Source organism: Lepidochelys kempii, chromosome 11, assembly GCF_965140285.1.
Source record: "Lepidochelys kempii isolate rLepKem1 chromosome 11, rLepKem1.hap1, whole genome shotgun sequence".
Classification (NCBI taxonomy): Eukaryota; Metazoa; Chordata; order Testudines; family Cheloniidae; genus Lepidochelys; species Lepidochelys kempii.
In genome coordinates, this window is record NC_136390.1 from 39248745 (window position 1) to 39263085 (window position 14341).

The following is a 14341-nucleotide window of genomic DNA, read 5'->3' on the forward strand; positions in this document are numbered from 1 at the left end:
AACAATATCTGTCAATAAAAGAAAAAGATCCAAATAGCCTCACTTGCTTATTCTGATTGCAAACAGCATGACAAAGTCCCAGCAGCTAAACAACTTTTGACTGAACATCACTAATGTGTTCACTTGTGCTACTTCTAATCTTCAGACAAAAATCAACGCTAGCAAAACCTGTTCTGTGTCAGAAGAGTACTGTTTATCCAGGTTCTTTGTTTCTAAAACAAAACTTCCTAGTAACACTCTGGATTTGTTCTATCTCATTTTTACTTTAAATTAACATTTTAATTGAAAATTTTTTTTGTAAGGAGATTAATTGCATAACTATTTACTTAATAAAAGGCTTCTTCCTTTTCAGCTTTGTAAGTAATCTACAAAACACAAGCAAGATTGCATTATATTCTTGCAGCTCTTATATAACATTAATAACTTTATTTATATAAATGCAAATTTAGAATTAAAATCGTCTGACTCTAGATCTCATACTTTTAGCTTGGTTTTCTTCTACACAACTGGCACTAATTTGTATATCAGGCTGGAGATTTTATGCCAAATGTATAGGAAAATTAAATCCAAATAATACTGCTACTTAAAAAAAAATTTCAGTGTGCACATCTGCATATAGTTGCACTGTTGCCAACAGCCCCAATCTATGCCAAGATCTGCCTCCATAATTGGTGAGGGATCTGGGTACCTGAGAGATTGCCTCCATTCTTGGGTGATGCCTCATTGCGTGCTTGAATGAACAGTCCTCTTGTTTAATCAGAAGCAGGATAGCATCGGGGAATTTTTGGTCAGGAATTCATGACTCTGGACATTTTTTCCACCATCTACTTGGTCTGCAAGAGCTCAGACTTGTTGAACTTCAGGATACACACAGCAGTACTCATCTGCTTTTACTGGCCGTTCCTATAGAAAAGAAGCATCTGATTGAGGTGTAGGTTTGGATGGAGAGGTGATTTATTGTGCAAGAAGGAATAAGGAGAAATTTATAGTCTTTTTTTCCACACCCTCAGTTGCCTTGTTTTTAACTCTTGTATGGCGCACAGATCATTGGATGCAACTTTATCCATGTAAATAAATAACCCTAGACAATTTAGGAAGGGGTTAATATGGTGTCAGTTAGCCACGCACAAGTGAAGTGCTATGTGTGTGAGAAATATTAAGCAAGAAGACTGTGTCCAAAAGAACTTAAAATATGTGAATTATTCTATAAAGCAAAAAAGCTGTCTAATAAATTGTGAAGATTTTTGTGGTAAACTAAGTTGTTGGTGGTGATATACCAGGTTCTTTACAGTTTCTGCTGAACCAGTGACATAGTGGTATGTTGTTGGTCATTGCTTGACCACCTGGTGACATAGCCATCCCAAATCTAGGATAAAAATGAAAATTGCTTTAAACTGAATTCTCCGGGTTGGCTTAGTCTTCTGTGGTTGATATGTTGACAGATAAAATGTTTTGGCAAAAGGTGCTTATGTCGAGGATGACATGAGTCTTTGATATATAGTGGAGGTGGTGTGGCTCTTTTACAGTCAAAGTACGGCTCGCGGAGCCCCCGCCCCATTCTCCACCTACTAGATGTGGGGCGGGAGCTTAGGACTTCTGCCTTGCAACAGGGTGGTGAGGTAGGGGCTTCTGTCCAGCAGAGAGGAGGGGATCGAGGCTTCAGTCCCATGGGGCACACCTGCCAGGGGTTGAGGCTTCAGCAGGAACAGGGCTGAAGTCGCCGAGCCCCAGCAGGCGCCTTTTGCGGGGCTGAAGCCCCAAGTTCCGACAGGAGCGCCTTTGTTCTCGAACTTGTGAAGATAGATGTATATGGCTCAGAGGGTAAGTAAGTTTGGCTAGCCCTGATATATAGGCACTCAGGATGGAACTGTCCCTAGAAAGTTGTGATGTTCCCCTATACTGTAGGTGCACCCAGACAGTTGTTAAGAGAACTGTGCAAGTTAAAGTACTCTTTGCCTGGATGGGCAGTCAGACCTTTTCTGCACATTTCCTGTGTGTTGCAGAGAAGCTGCACAAAAGGAAGATTAATGGTCAAGTCACGTTTTGACACCATATGGTGCTAAATGAGCAGCTTTGCATTTACCAGGAGTAAAGCTCAGGGGCTGAGGGAGGAAGAGGAAACAATGTTTTAAGCACACAGTCCATGAGAGACAGAGACCAAAAGACAGTGACAGTGCATTAGTTGAGGTTTTTGCAAGCTGCAGTTGCCTATGTACAGTCTGTGACCCCACCTCTGTTCAGGGAAACGAGTAATAAGCATTTTTTAAATAAATCATATTAGAAAATACATTGACACTGCATCATCAATTTCTCATCAAATGAAAAACTGACCTGCTGCAAAAGCGCACAAACATTAGCAAAAGGGCAACAGCATAAAGCTGTGTTGCGTCCTATGTGGTGCCCAATACAAAGAGTAGAATTTAGAAATGGTATAGGCTTGTCCTTGTTGATGAAGCTTCTGTACTTGGCCACTCTTCTTCCCTTCCGTCAGATTGCCCCTGACAATGCAAACAGAGCCTTGGTTCAGCCTTCACACCTTATTTATTGCAAATCCTAACGTTTAAAGCTTATGTGTCATTCTCTTCTCTCCCTTGGGGACCAATATTTCTAGGCCTTTGTTCCCTGATGAAATCACCCATAGTGTGGCTTTGTTTCCCCTTCCCTTCATCACAGAGCAGGCCAAATGGAGTAAACAAGAGATTTAAGAGGTGCTTTGCACTCCAGGAGACCCTCTCAGGAACCACAGAAGGGTAAAGTGGAGCATTTCCACAATTGCTCCCAGCCCCAGCCCATGGACTTTTTTGTTCTGCCAGAGAAATGCAGCCCAGTTGTCTTGGACTAGAGGGAGAGGTCAGTCCCAGAAAGGAAATCAAGTAACAAATTTTCGTTTATGGGCATATCAGAAGGTACCTCTTTGAACTGTTATCATATAGATTCTTTTGAAAATGGATGCATGGATTCATTTTACAGTACCTTGCTTCAGCACCATGAGAAGTTACATTAACTGGCTTTTCATTAGCTGCTACTGTGGTACAATCTGTTGGAAAGTCAGACTTATCAGGCTTTCTCATATGCATAGGGGATTAGCAGGATGGATAAATTCCATATTCTAAACAGAGTTTATAAATGCAGTTTCAGTGTCATAATGAAGAAGTTGCTTAGGCTGTTAATGAATGACAGAGTGCTTTTTAAGTGCTTAATGTGCTGCAGTGCTTGACGTAGACTGAAGCAGCTTATCGAAAACCTTGACATTTCGTATAGCTTTACTTCTCCAATTCATATGGAATGAATAAATTAAGCAAGCATTTCACTTGTTCTCGCATTTAAAAAGTGAGTCTTCCATACTTTTTTTGGTGATGTTGCCAGTCATCACCGCACACTATATAAATTGGAATCTTGTCTAATTTATTGTGTCAAAATTGGCATTTGACCTAATTGTCTGTTGCTGTGAAATGGCTTTAACGCTGTTGCTTTCTGAAGGAAAGAACTTTTCAAATATGAACATGATCAACTAGAGTTCAGAGTTCTTTTTCTTTCTTTCTCTCTTTTTTAATGAATTTAAAATTCTGGAAAAAAATTAAAATGACTTGTTTATAATTTAGGGCATCAGCCTAATGAAACTTATAAATCTGTCTCACAAAAGGGAAAATAAAATTAACCATGGGTAAAATTTTCAAAGGTGCCTAAGTGATTTAGGAGCCTACATCCCTAAGTTTCAGTGAGACTTAAGCTCATAAATGCCTATGTCATTTTTGAAAATGGGACTAGGTGCTTTTGAAAATTTGACTTCTTCATTGCCTTTTCTAGAATTCTAACTGTTCACAACACTGTTTTTTAGAGCAGTGGTTTTCAAACTTTTTTTATTTGCAGACCCCTAAAAAATTGCTGAGGGAGTTGCAGATCCCTTTGAAAATCTTAGACATAGTCTACGGACCACAGGTTGAAAATCACTGTTTTAGAGTGACTTGATGCTTGGTGACTTGTGCTCATTGTATACATTGTTAGTTTTCAAGTATAAAAGGAGATAATGTAGATATAAAATAAACTCCTTTTACTGAATCCTTCCTTAAGAGCTCCTGTCACTATGGACTTAGAGATAGTTAATCAGTGTGATTATGTTAACTATGTATGCCAGCTCAGTGATATATTCACTCCAAACCGCTTTCTCAAGAATTTCTAACTCTCCAGGGAGGCAGTCTGATTAAAGGACATTACAGACACAGAAATAATGATAGACAAACACCATAGCATAGTTAAGTGCAGAGGATTCAACTCGATTAAAATTATTAACCAATAGGGAACCATTCCCCAAATTACCTGACAGGGCTGTCCCAGTGCATGTTTCAGCTGGGCACCAGTGGTCCCAGATTCTAAAAAGCTGAGGGTGGATATGAGGTCAATACACCCTCAGGTTTGACCCGGGACTGGGGCTGGAAGTTAGTGTCCCAACCCATTCCCCACCTCCACAGAGGAGGTAGGTGAGATGAGATGATATGAGGAGAGCAACACACTGCATGAGACATGCAATGCCATGCTTAGGGTCAGTGTCTAAGTACCCCATTGAATTATGGTACACCACATAAGACCATTTTTAACCCATCAACCACACTGGAGCCCACTAAATTGTGACAAATTTAATTTCAATCCCAAAACTAGAACTCCGGGATGCTGATGGAAGGTGGAAGAACCCACATAGCAGTTTGCCAGTTTTGCTTTAGGGGAAAATCCCTTCCAGGCCACAAACAAAATGTGGTGATCAGCCTAGTTCCCAGTTTCAGAGGAGAACTAGCTCATTAGATAGGGATGGAGAAGGGTGGGGCTGGACAGAGCCCAAAATGGCTACTCCTCTGCAGCAAGCAAAAGCAGCTTTCCACTCCTGTCTTGGCAGATGAGAAGCAATCAGCTGGCCCACCATGCCTCTGCTGTTCACTGGCAGCAGGAGTGGACAGGACAGGTTCCGATACTTGGATACCATGCGAGGTGCCGTGCCCCTGCTCCCAGGTCCTGCAGCATGGGGTAGGGGAATGAGAAAGAAGCAGTACCTTCTCCCTCTTCCATACATATATGCTGCAGGCCATCAGGAGGGAATTGTGTGTAGCACTGCCCCCAGCTGCAGCTCCTTGAGATCTCCCCCTACCCTACTCCCACTCAGGGTGGTGGAGGTGGAGCGTTCCCAGGGAACTGGCTATCCCTGTTGCTCTTGGACCGATCAAAAATGCACCCCAGCTAGCAAGGTGCATTTTCCTTGCTACGTAGATTGCAGTATCTGACCCCGTTGGTGGTACTTTATGCTCTGCATCAGAGGTTCTCAAACTGGGAGGCGAGCCCTGCTGGAGGGGGTGGGGGGTGTGGAATATATTCTGGGTGGGGGCTTGAGAAATTTTAGTGGAAAAAAACTTACTGCGCACATTTTACCCAAAGCAATGAATAATTAGCAACGTTGATTCCTCCAGACATATCAGGTCCTCAGATGGCACTGTGCATTGACTCTAGATGGCGCCATACATTTTGATGGATTTGTGTGAAACTTGCATAGCATTATACAAAGTCATTGCCATCTATATGTTAATCAGTTTTCTACGACGCCGTGTGCACATTTAATTGTAAGCGTCGAGCACAATCACAGTTTTGCTTTTGCTTTTATTACAAATAATAGATTGTTGGCTCAGTTTGAACCCAATGACTTACTGATTTTAGTATTAAGTGAGAGTTGCATGTTTTTTTTGTTTGGTTTTTTTTTTGGTGTGCATATATACTTGTGTGGCAGGAGGTGGGGGGAGAACGTAAACTACTACAGACACAAAGAAGGGGAGTGCAGTCAAATAAGTTTTGGAACCACTGCTCTACATACTTAAAGCCATTTACCAAGCTAGAAAAATGCACGTTAACATATTCTGTTTATACTTGTTAACATATTCTGTTTATAATCTACAGATTCCGTGACTTTCCGTGACTTCTGGAGCGGCCAGTGTGCCTGGCTCGGGGACAGCTCAGGCAGCCCCTGCGCCAGTCGTACCAGCCTCTGCTGGGGCAGTCTTGGTCCACCACACACCTCTCTCCCCAGCAGAATTTGGGTGTGGGAGGGGGCAGGGGGTTGGGGCACAGGATGGGGTGAGGCAGGCTCTGGGCGGCACTTACCTGGGGACTCCCCGGAAACGGCGACCTCCCCCTCGCTCACCTGCTAGGTGGAGGTGTAGCCAGGCAGCTGTGCACACTGCCTCCACCTGCAGGCACTGCACTCAGACCTAGTGCTCTGGGCAGAGGCAGCGCGCACAGCTGCCTGGCCACGCCTCCACCTAGCAACTGAGTGAAAGGGATGGCGCTGCTTCCAGGGAGCCCCCCAGGTAAGTGCCTTCCAGCGCCCGTTTCACCCGTCCTGTGCCCCCACCTCCCACACCCAAACTCTGCTGCTGGGGTGGGGGGGAGAGGCACTGAGCCAGGTAGGAAGTCTGCTGGCTCCACCTGCCCCCAGCACCAGCGGGGGTCCCGGGCCATGCGCCGCCTTCCATCCCCACTCCAGCACCAGCAGAGGTCCTGGGCCACTGTCTGCCCTCCCTTCCAGCACCTGTGGCGCCCCCAGGCAGCCACCCTTCCCCCCAAGTTTTAGTCATGGGTATTTTTAGTAAAAATCATGGACAGGTCACAGGCCATGAATTTTTGTTTACTGCCCGTGACCTGTCCATGACTTCACTAAAAATATCTGTGATGAAAATTTATAAGTAGATATTTATAAGTAGATAACTGATAAAATTGTATTGTTGAACGAAGCTGATTAATCTAACAAGAAATCTGTAGTATCTTTTTCTGTGCTTGCTCTCTCTATCAATCTAGCCATCTGAATTTTTTCATAAAACTTATGGTTCTTAATAAAATGTTGCAGGATTAAGACCCTAAAAATTGGGCAGAAATCTAGCTGACTTTTTTTTTCCTTTACCCTAACGTTTGTAGGCTTAGCAGAATTCAATTTTTATTTTTATTATAATTCTGATTGATAATGTGTATTGGTTAAGCATTTATGTTGATTTCTTAATGTTTATTTTTAAGTATGTTTTATTTTTATCGATTTAAATATAGCTGTGCAAAATTTTGCTTTTAAGCATTTCTTCCTTTTTTTTACTCAATTTAAATTTTCACAGTTGCAGGAAATTATGGCAGGAGTCAGACAATATGGGAATCAGACATTAATTGACAGTAGACATTGAGATCCAAAAAGTTAAAGCTGTATAACCATTACAACACAAATTGTCAATATCACATGTCAAAGTATATAAAGTAAATATTCTTAAATCAAACTCTAATAAGTTCTCAAGCAGCATTTTTCTTACTTTGCCTATCTGTAAATTTTGATGATTGTCGATGTAAATGTTTTTGTTGTTTTTTGTGTATAGTGAAATCGAATCCTTCCAAGCCTATACATATGGCAATACAGTTCTTATTCCATCTCATAAAGGAAAGGAAAGTCTTATATAGGGTCTCAGTGTTTTTCAGTGGAATTCATCCTGTGGGACAGAAAGTTAATCATGAGTACTGTAGTGATGTGTGTGTGTGTGTGCATGTGAATCTATATGTATATATGCTAAACCTTTTGAGGAGAAACAAGCTAAATTGCCTGCCAGAATCTTAACGTTTTTTATAAATTGTTTTTGTGAATGACTGGGAGTTTGTGGATCATGAGCATTTAGGGAGACACATTGAATGTCGCAGGTGAGTTGTATCTTTGGATCTCTAGAAACCCTTTTTACAGACAGTTTTTTAAAAGCTTAAAACTACTAGTAACAATAGTCAGATGCTCAAATTGTGATTTGTCATAAGTACAGTAGACTAAAATGTGATCTTAAAACTATAGTTTCATTAGTATTATCAGATATTAGGATTCCAAAAGCTTGCAATCATGTAATATTGCAATGACAACCATTTAAAATTAAAATGCAAAGTAAAATGTAAAAATGAAAGATGTATTATAGTGTCAAAAGTGATGATTTTAATAATTTTTCAGGATGAGCAGTGAAGAATTGCCAGAGGTTCCAGTACTTTACAGAGATGTCTCATCCCTTTTGCTCATCCAGATTTTAACCATGCCACAACCATTGCGCAAAGGTATTCTACAAAAGTGCATATATTTAAATGATTGTAAACATAACTGTGTGCATTCATGGTGATTTTAAAAACACAACAAGTCAGAGCTTGTCTGCTGTGTTTTCTGAAAAAGTGACTCTGCCTTTATCTAAAGAAGGTGGCATTGAACAGAAATTTTTGTTGTGGTTTGACAGGCTTATCTGTGTCCCCTGTCTTCTCGCACCTTATCAGTCAACCAATACAATAAAGACCTGAAGCCTGAGAAAAACTATTAAGTTCTTTTACTGGAAAAAATGTGTCCTTTGCGTGACCTTCATCTCTTTTCTCTAGAGGGGCAGCTCAATATTTCAAGTTGAACTGAGTGCCTAAGGGTGAAAGATAGTAATTTATTTTGAGTTTGAGTTCAAATTGCAGCAATCATGTATAATAGGAGGTCACATACAAAGATGTTAATTGCAGTAATGCAGCAACTATAATGTAGTCAGCATATAGTATAACTTGGTATAAATTCTAAATAGGCACTTGTGAACTGAAGTCTTAGTTACCAAAATTCAAGATATTTGAAATATATCTATATTTGTAAAAAGGACAGTTGACTGTGGCTTATTTTGTGAGTAGTCAATGTATGGCCCTAAACAAGTGACTTAGGTTTTGATTTCACAGTTCTTTATTTTTACTTAGGATGCAACCAGCGGAGGTACTTAGTTGTGTTCTGTTAGTTTGCAGTTAGCTAAGTAAGGGGCTTATTCTCCTCTTGATGCATGCACCTAACTCCCCGTAAGGATAATAGAATCTGTTTGTGCCCAGTGAGAGGGAACAGACCCTTAAGTGTTGAGTGTTCCACTAAAACTCAGCTCAGGATTGGAAAATTATGGTGTCTGAGTATATCCTTTTGCAATTTTATGTTTTTTGTTTATCTTGTACTATAATGTACTTTCTTTGTAATGCACCAAAAAATATGTTCTCTGAATAGTTTGGTATTCTAATAATCTAAAGAATAAAAATTAAGAGTGGGATACAGTTTGTCACAAAAATAAAACATTCATTATACTAATGTGCTTTATTTTAAATATGAGTCTTATCAGAAGGGCTTAACGAACAGGGATAACTGAACCCTAAGGAGACTAAACTGAGGAAAGATGGGATGTTAGATGGGGTGGGATCTGAGTTACCCAGGAAAGAATTTTCTGTAGTATCTGGCTGGTGAATCTTGCCCATATGCTCAGGGTTTAGCTGATTGCCATATTTGGGGTTGGGAAGGAATTTTCCTCCAGGGCAGATTGGAAGAGGCCCTGGAGGTTTTTCGCCTTCCTCTGTAGCATGGGGCACAGGTCACTTGCTGGAGGATTCTCTGATCCTTGAAGTCTTTAAACCACGATTTGAGGACTTCAACACCTCAGACATAGGTGAGGTTTTTCGCAAGAGTGGGTGGGTGAGATTCTCTGGCCTGTGTTGTGCAGGAGGTTGGACTAGATGATCATAATGGTCCCTTCTGACCTTAGTATCTATGAATCTATCTATGAAAGTGGTCTAAAATTATTCTTTATACAAGGACGGAATGAACCCTGGTACAAATGATTTAACCTTTCTGGGGCTATTTTATTTAAGAATGTAGGACAGCTTTGCATGCAGGTACACTTTTACATCAGGAAAACAACTTTCAGTTAATAGCAAGGCGTCATGCAGAGAGTTCTGTAAATTTTCATTTGCTTTTGCTTTTACTCAGAATATGTTCCAGTTGAAAGGGGAAAGGTGAAGTGACAGGGAAAAGATGGATATACATTTTTCAAACCTAGGAAGTATTAAGTTGGAAATAGAAAAATGGGATTGGTAAAACCAAAGTCCACCACTTTTTGTAATTCTTATTCCATAAAGAAAATTGAACAAAAAGGAGGAAAAACCTTCTTCAACTCTCACTCTCCAAACACAGAGATTGGGAGCTCAGTGAAATGTGTTGTTATTTGTACATACAGTAATAGAGATATTTAGCTCTTATGTAATGTGTATGTAATTCACAAAATAAGTATCATGATCACCCTTTTACTTATGGTGAAATTGAGACCGAGAGAGGTAAAGTGACTTGCCAAAGGTCACACAGCAGGTCAGTGGTAGAGCTGAGAATAGAAACTACGTCTCACCATGCGGCTTCCCAAGCTCTCTCCAACTTCTCAGTTTGATTCCAGAGCACAGCAATTGTGGCAGGACTGGACATGAGGATTCTGAGGCAAAGAGGATGGATGGGATGTGGTCTTATATTTACCGTATATACTTGTTCGCTAAGCCGCATTTTTTTAGTAAAAAAGTGGAAGCATCAGCGAAGGGGGTTGGCTTATGAACGGGTGTAGAGAGCGGGAGAGGTGGGACACAGCCCCGCCCCCCAACAGAGGGGACAAGGAGAGGCAGCAGAGCCAGAAGGGAAGAGGTGGGGCCAGAGTCTCTCTGCTTCTGGCCACGCTGATCTTCCCCCAGCCTCGAAGCAGCTGCAGCTCCGGGGCTGGCAGGCTGCGGCCATGCCACTCAGCCCCTCCCCCCAGAGCACTCTGTGGCCGCGCCACCCGGCCCGCCAGAGCACACTGTGGCCACGCCGCTCAGCCCACCGGAACATGCTGCGGCCGCGCCGCCCAGTCTGGCCTGCCAGAGCAGCTCCAGCCAGGCCAGAGACATCCTCCCCTGGCCCGCCCCAGCTAAGATGGGAAGGGATGGGATGGGGAGAGTGTGGGGGTCCTGGGCTAGGGGTAGGGTCATGGGGGGGTGGTGGTCACAGGGGTTACTTCCCTGACCCTCAGCTTCCCCCTGCTTCTCTCTCCCCCCCCCAACCCCCCCGCACACACACAAAAAATGTCCCCACCAGTTGCTGTCCCAGCCCGTCAGGGTAAGCAGCTGGCAGGCTGGGACAGTTTGTTTATTTAGGTTTACTTCCCTGCCTGCGGACGCTCGAGATAAACAAACCGTCTCGGCCTGCCAGCGGCTTATCCTGTTGCCCTGGGAGCCAAAGTTTGCCAACATTTGCCAACCCCTGTATTATAGGGTCGTCTTATGAACGGGTCATTAAAAATTTCCATTTTTACTTGTCCATCTTTGGGGGGTCGGCTTATAAATGAACCGGCTTATGATCGAGTATATATGGTACCTATCCCTATATACTGTACCTATCCCTAGAATGCTCTTCCAACTTTATACTAAAGTATTTCACAGACAAAATGGTACTGCAGTATGATGCTAAACCTACTACCAGGGGACTCTGAGTCATAAGAACAAACAGAAAATCTGTGTATAGAATACATGGAGGTTTTTTTCTCTTTATTTTTTGAGAGAAACAATTTTATATGGGCATTGAGTTCTGCATCATATTACAATACCATTTCTTTGGAGTGTGGACAATTTTAAAGTAATAAAATATTTGCACATTTGATTGTGGTCCCTGTGGTAAACTACAGTTACCTTATTCTTCAAGTATTTAATGTGTCAGTTCATCTTTTTTGCTTCAAATCCATTTTTGAGATCTAATCATATTTACATAGTATTCTTTGAGAACATTAGCACTTACGAAGCAGGACCGAAACTTCATATATTGGCCTTCAAGTATAGCTCTGGGAATTGCATTAGCTACCTTATTAACTGTTGTACCATCTTGGTATCTTTTTCATTCCTACATTGATTAAGGCAAAATAATACCATTATAACTGTTCAGTCTCTTCATTCAGAGAGTGAAAATTGATCTGAACCCATCATAAAGAAAGAACACAAATTAAGTCTTTTATTACAGAGAAGCTTAATGATAGAGGTCAGAACATTTACAGGCTCTAGTCACATCAATTTATTAGGATAGGACTAAGAGGGTACACATTGTACGTGTAGAGTGCACCTGCTGTGTAGTGTGACCTGCAAAATAGTCACTGTGTTCATTTGCTGAAACAATTTGTGACTTTTAAAAACCTAAAAAGTCTAAGATGGGCAGAGCTGCTATGTGCTTGACATGCTTGGCATTGTGATTAAGTAAAATTCTCTTCATATGTGTAGGATACTGTGAATTCATCTTTACAATGTGAGATTAAATATATTGGTCTCTTGAAGCACACTTACATGTATGTGCTTATGAGTTAATATTTGTGCATCATCGTGCAATGCACAGAATAGACACTTCTCAGGGAGTGAATCAGGATTGTGTAGCAAATGAGGCTATTGTCTGTAGAAGCCCTGGCACATTTGTTGTAGAAGTAGAGAGTTATGTAATGTATGTGGCAGGAGACTGCAGAAACAGAAAGGGTGGTCTTGTGGTTAAGGCAGTTGAATGCCATCCTTGTGAATTGAATTCTGCCCCTTCCTCTGCCACAATATTCTTAATGCTGGGCAAATCACATAAGCCAAACTTTTCACAGGTAACCACTCAACATAAGTTCCTCATTTCCTGAGTGCCTGACTTGAGACTGTGGGGTCCGATTTGACTCAAAGCTGTAATGAAGTCAAGGAGAGCTGTGCTTTGAACATATAAAGTATCATATACATGCTAAGTACTCTGAAAAATCAGGATCTGGATGTGTCAAGTTGGGCAACCACAATTGGTAGACACTTTTGACAGTTTTGAACTTGCTTTCTCTGTGATTTTGTGCCCCATCTGTGAAATGGAGACGATGATAATACAGTCTGACAGGGGCGTTGTGAGGATAAATGGATTGTTTGTAGTACTACAGAAAAGCCCAAGAGGAAATTAATAATTTTGTATTCAGAGCAGGATTTAGATCGTGTGCAGTAAATAAGGCCCAGGGCCACACACTGAACAATGAGGTAAAAATAAATATTAAATAGTTATCCCATTTTCTTCTTTGAGTGATTGCTCATGTGTATTCCACAATAGGTGTGCGTGCTCGCCACGTGCACCGGTGCTGGAAGTTTTTTCCCTTAGCAGTACCTGTAGCGGGAGCGCTCCCCACGACCACTGGAGTGGCACCTGCCTGGCACGGTATAAGAGGAGCTGCACGCTCCCCGCACCCTCAGTTCCTTCTTGCCGCCAGTGAAGGTGCGTTGGAACTGCTCTGCTCCAGCTTTGCTGTAGCTTGTCCCCAGAACTGCTCATTCATTCAGTGTTAGTACCTGTAGTTAGTTAGCTGTTTAGTTAGTCAGTGAGGCCGGGTCGGGGCATGCCCTGCGCCCCAGGGTTTAAATCATGCAGCTCATGTAGGTGTTCTGTGCCAAGAAGTGACCCGCACGCAGACTGTTTGCGCTATTTGGGAGAAACCCATATCAGCGAAAGGTGCAAGATTCGCAAGTTGTTTAAGCCTCGGACCAAAAGAGAAAGGAACATCAGGCTCCGGGCCATCCTGATGGAGTCAGTGCTCACCCCGACTCCGGCACGCCACTCCGAACTGGTACCCAGCACCGCGGCGTCAGTATGCAGCGACCCTCTGGTGCCACTGACCAGTTGGCACTGCTCCCCATCCACGGGGCCTGCCAAGAGGGCCAGGAAGACTCCATCTTCGCAGCAGCACTGAGGGAAGTCAGGGACAGAGGCTAGGCCCATGTCGGGCAGTCCTCGATCCCCACCAGGCCCCAGGCCTCCTACTCAGGTTGAGTAGAGTAGCCTGGCCCCTTTGGAACAGGCCTCTCTGGATGTCTGGATGCCATCTGCACCTGAAGCCCTCCAGGCGTCCTGGGATGTTATGTCCATGCCGGTGCCCGGAGCACCACCGATGTTGGCCCCACGCTCCAGAGGCAAGCCGCCACTGGGATTTCCGCAGTTGCCTCCGGCCTGATACCAGTCTTGGTTGAGGGAATGTTCCTGACACCGTTCACCGCCCAGCGACTGCTCAGGGCAGAGTCCATGTGGCTCACCCTCAACGCTAACCAGACTGGCTGGCTGGGTTCCTTCTGGCTAGGATTCTCGGCACCGCTTGTCCTCAAGGAGTGAATATTGATGGGGCCGCAGTGGGCGTCGCCAATGGTCCTCATCTCGGAGAGAGTACTGCAGTCGGTCACGGCACGGTCATCGACGCTGTTCCCACTCGGACTCCCGCTCCAAGTCTCTGCCAAGGCACCGCAGCCCCGGGCGTTGATCACTGGCAGCTTGCTGCTGTGGGTCCGCCCGTCAAGGCTGTTTGCGGAGCATCTGTTGCAATCGATACCAGTCCTCCATGTCGAGATCGCGGTCCCACAGCCGTCATAGATCCTAGCACCACTGTTCCTCCCGATCCAGAGATAGCAGCAGATCTTACGCCAACCCCGGTCTCCATTTGTAGCCGTCCTTTGGTGGGCCAGGCCAGTCAACCCG

The 14341-nt window shown here is 43.3% G+C and overlaps 1 protein-coding gene across 6 annotated transcripts in view; it reads left to right on the forward strand.

Moving 5' to 3' along the window:
• The window catches only part of UBR3 (ubiquitin protein ligase E3 component n-recognin 3), a 207312-nt gene that overhangs the window by 160677 nt on the left and 32294 nt on the right, over positions 1-14341 (forward strand). For all 6 annotated transcript variants that reach the window (XM_073305786.2, XM_073305785.2, XM_073305780.2 and 3 more), the window contains one exon: positions 7997-8097. In XM_073305786.2, the coding sequence (XP_073161887.1) occupies positions 7997-8097 (101 nt within the window). The remainder of the gene's footprint in view (positions 1-7996; positions 8098-14341) is intronic.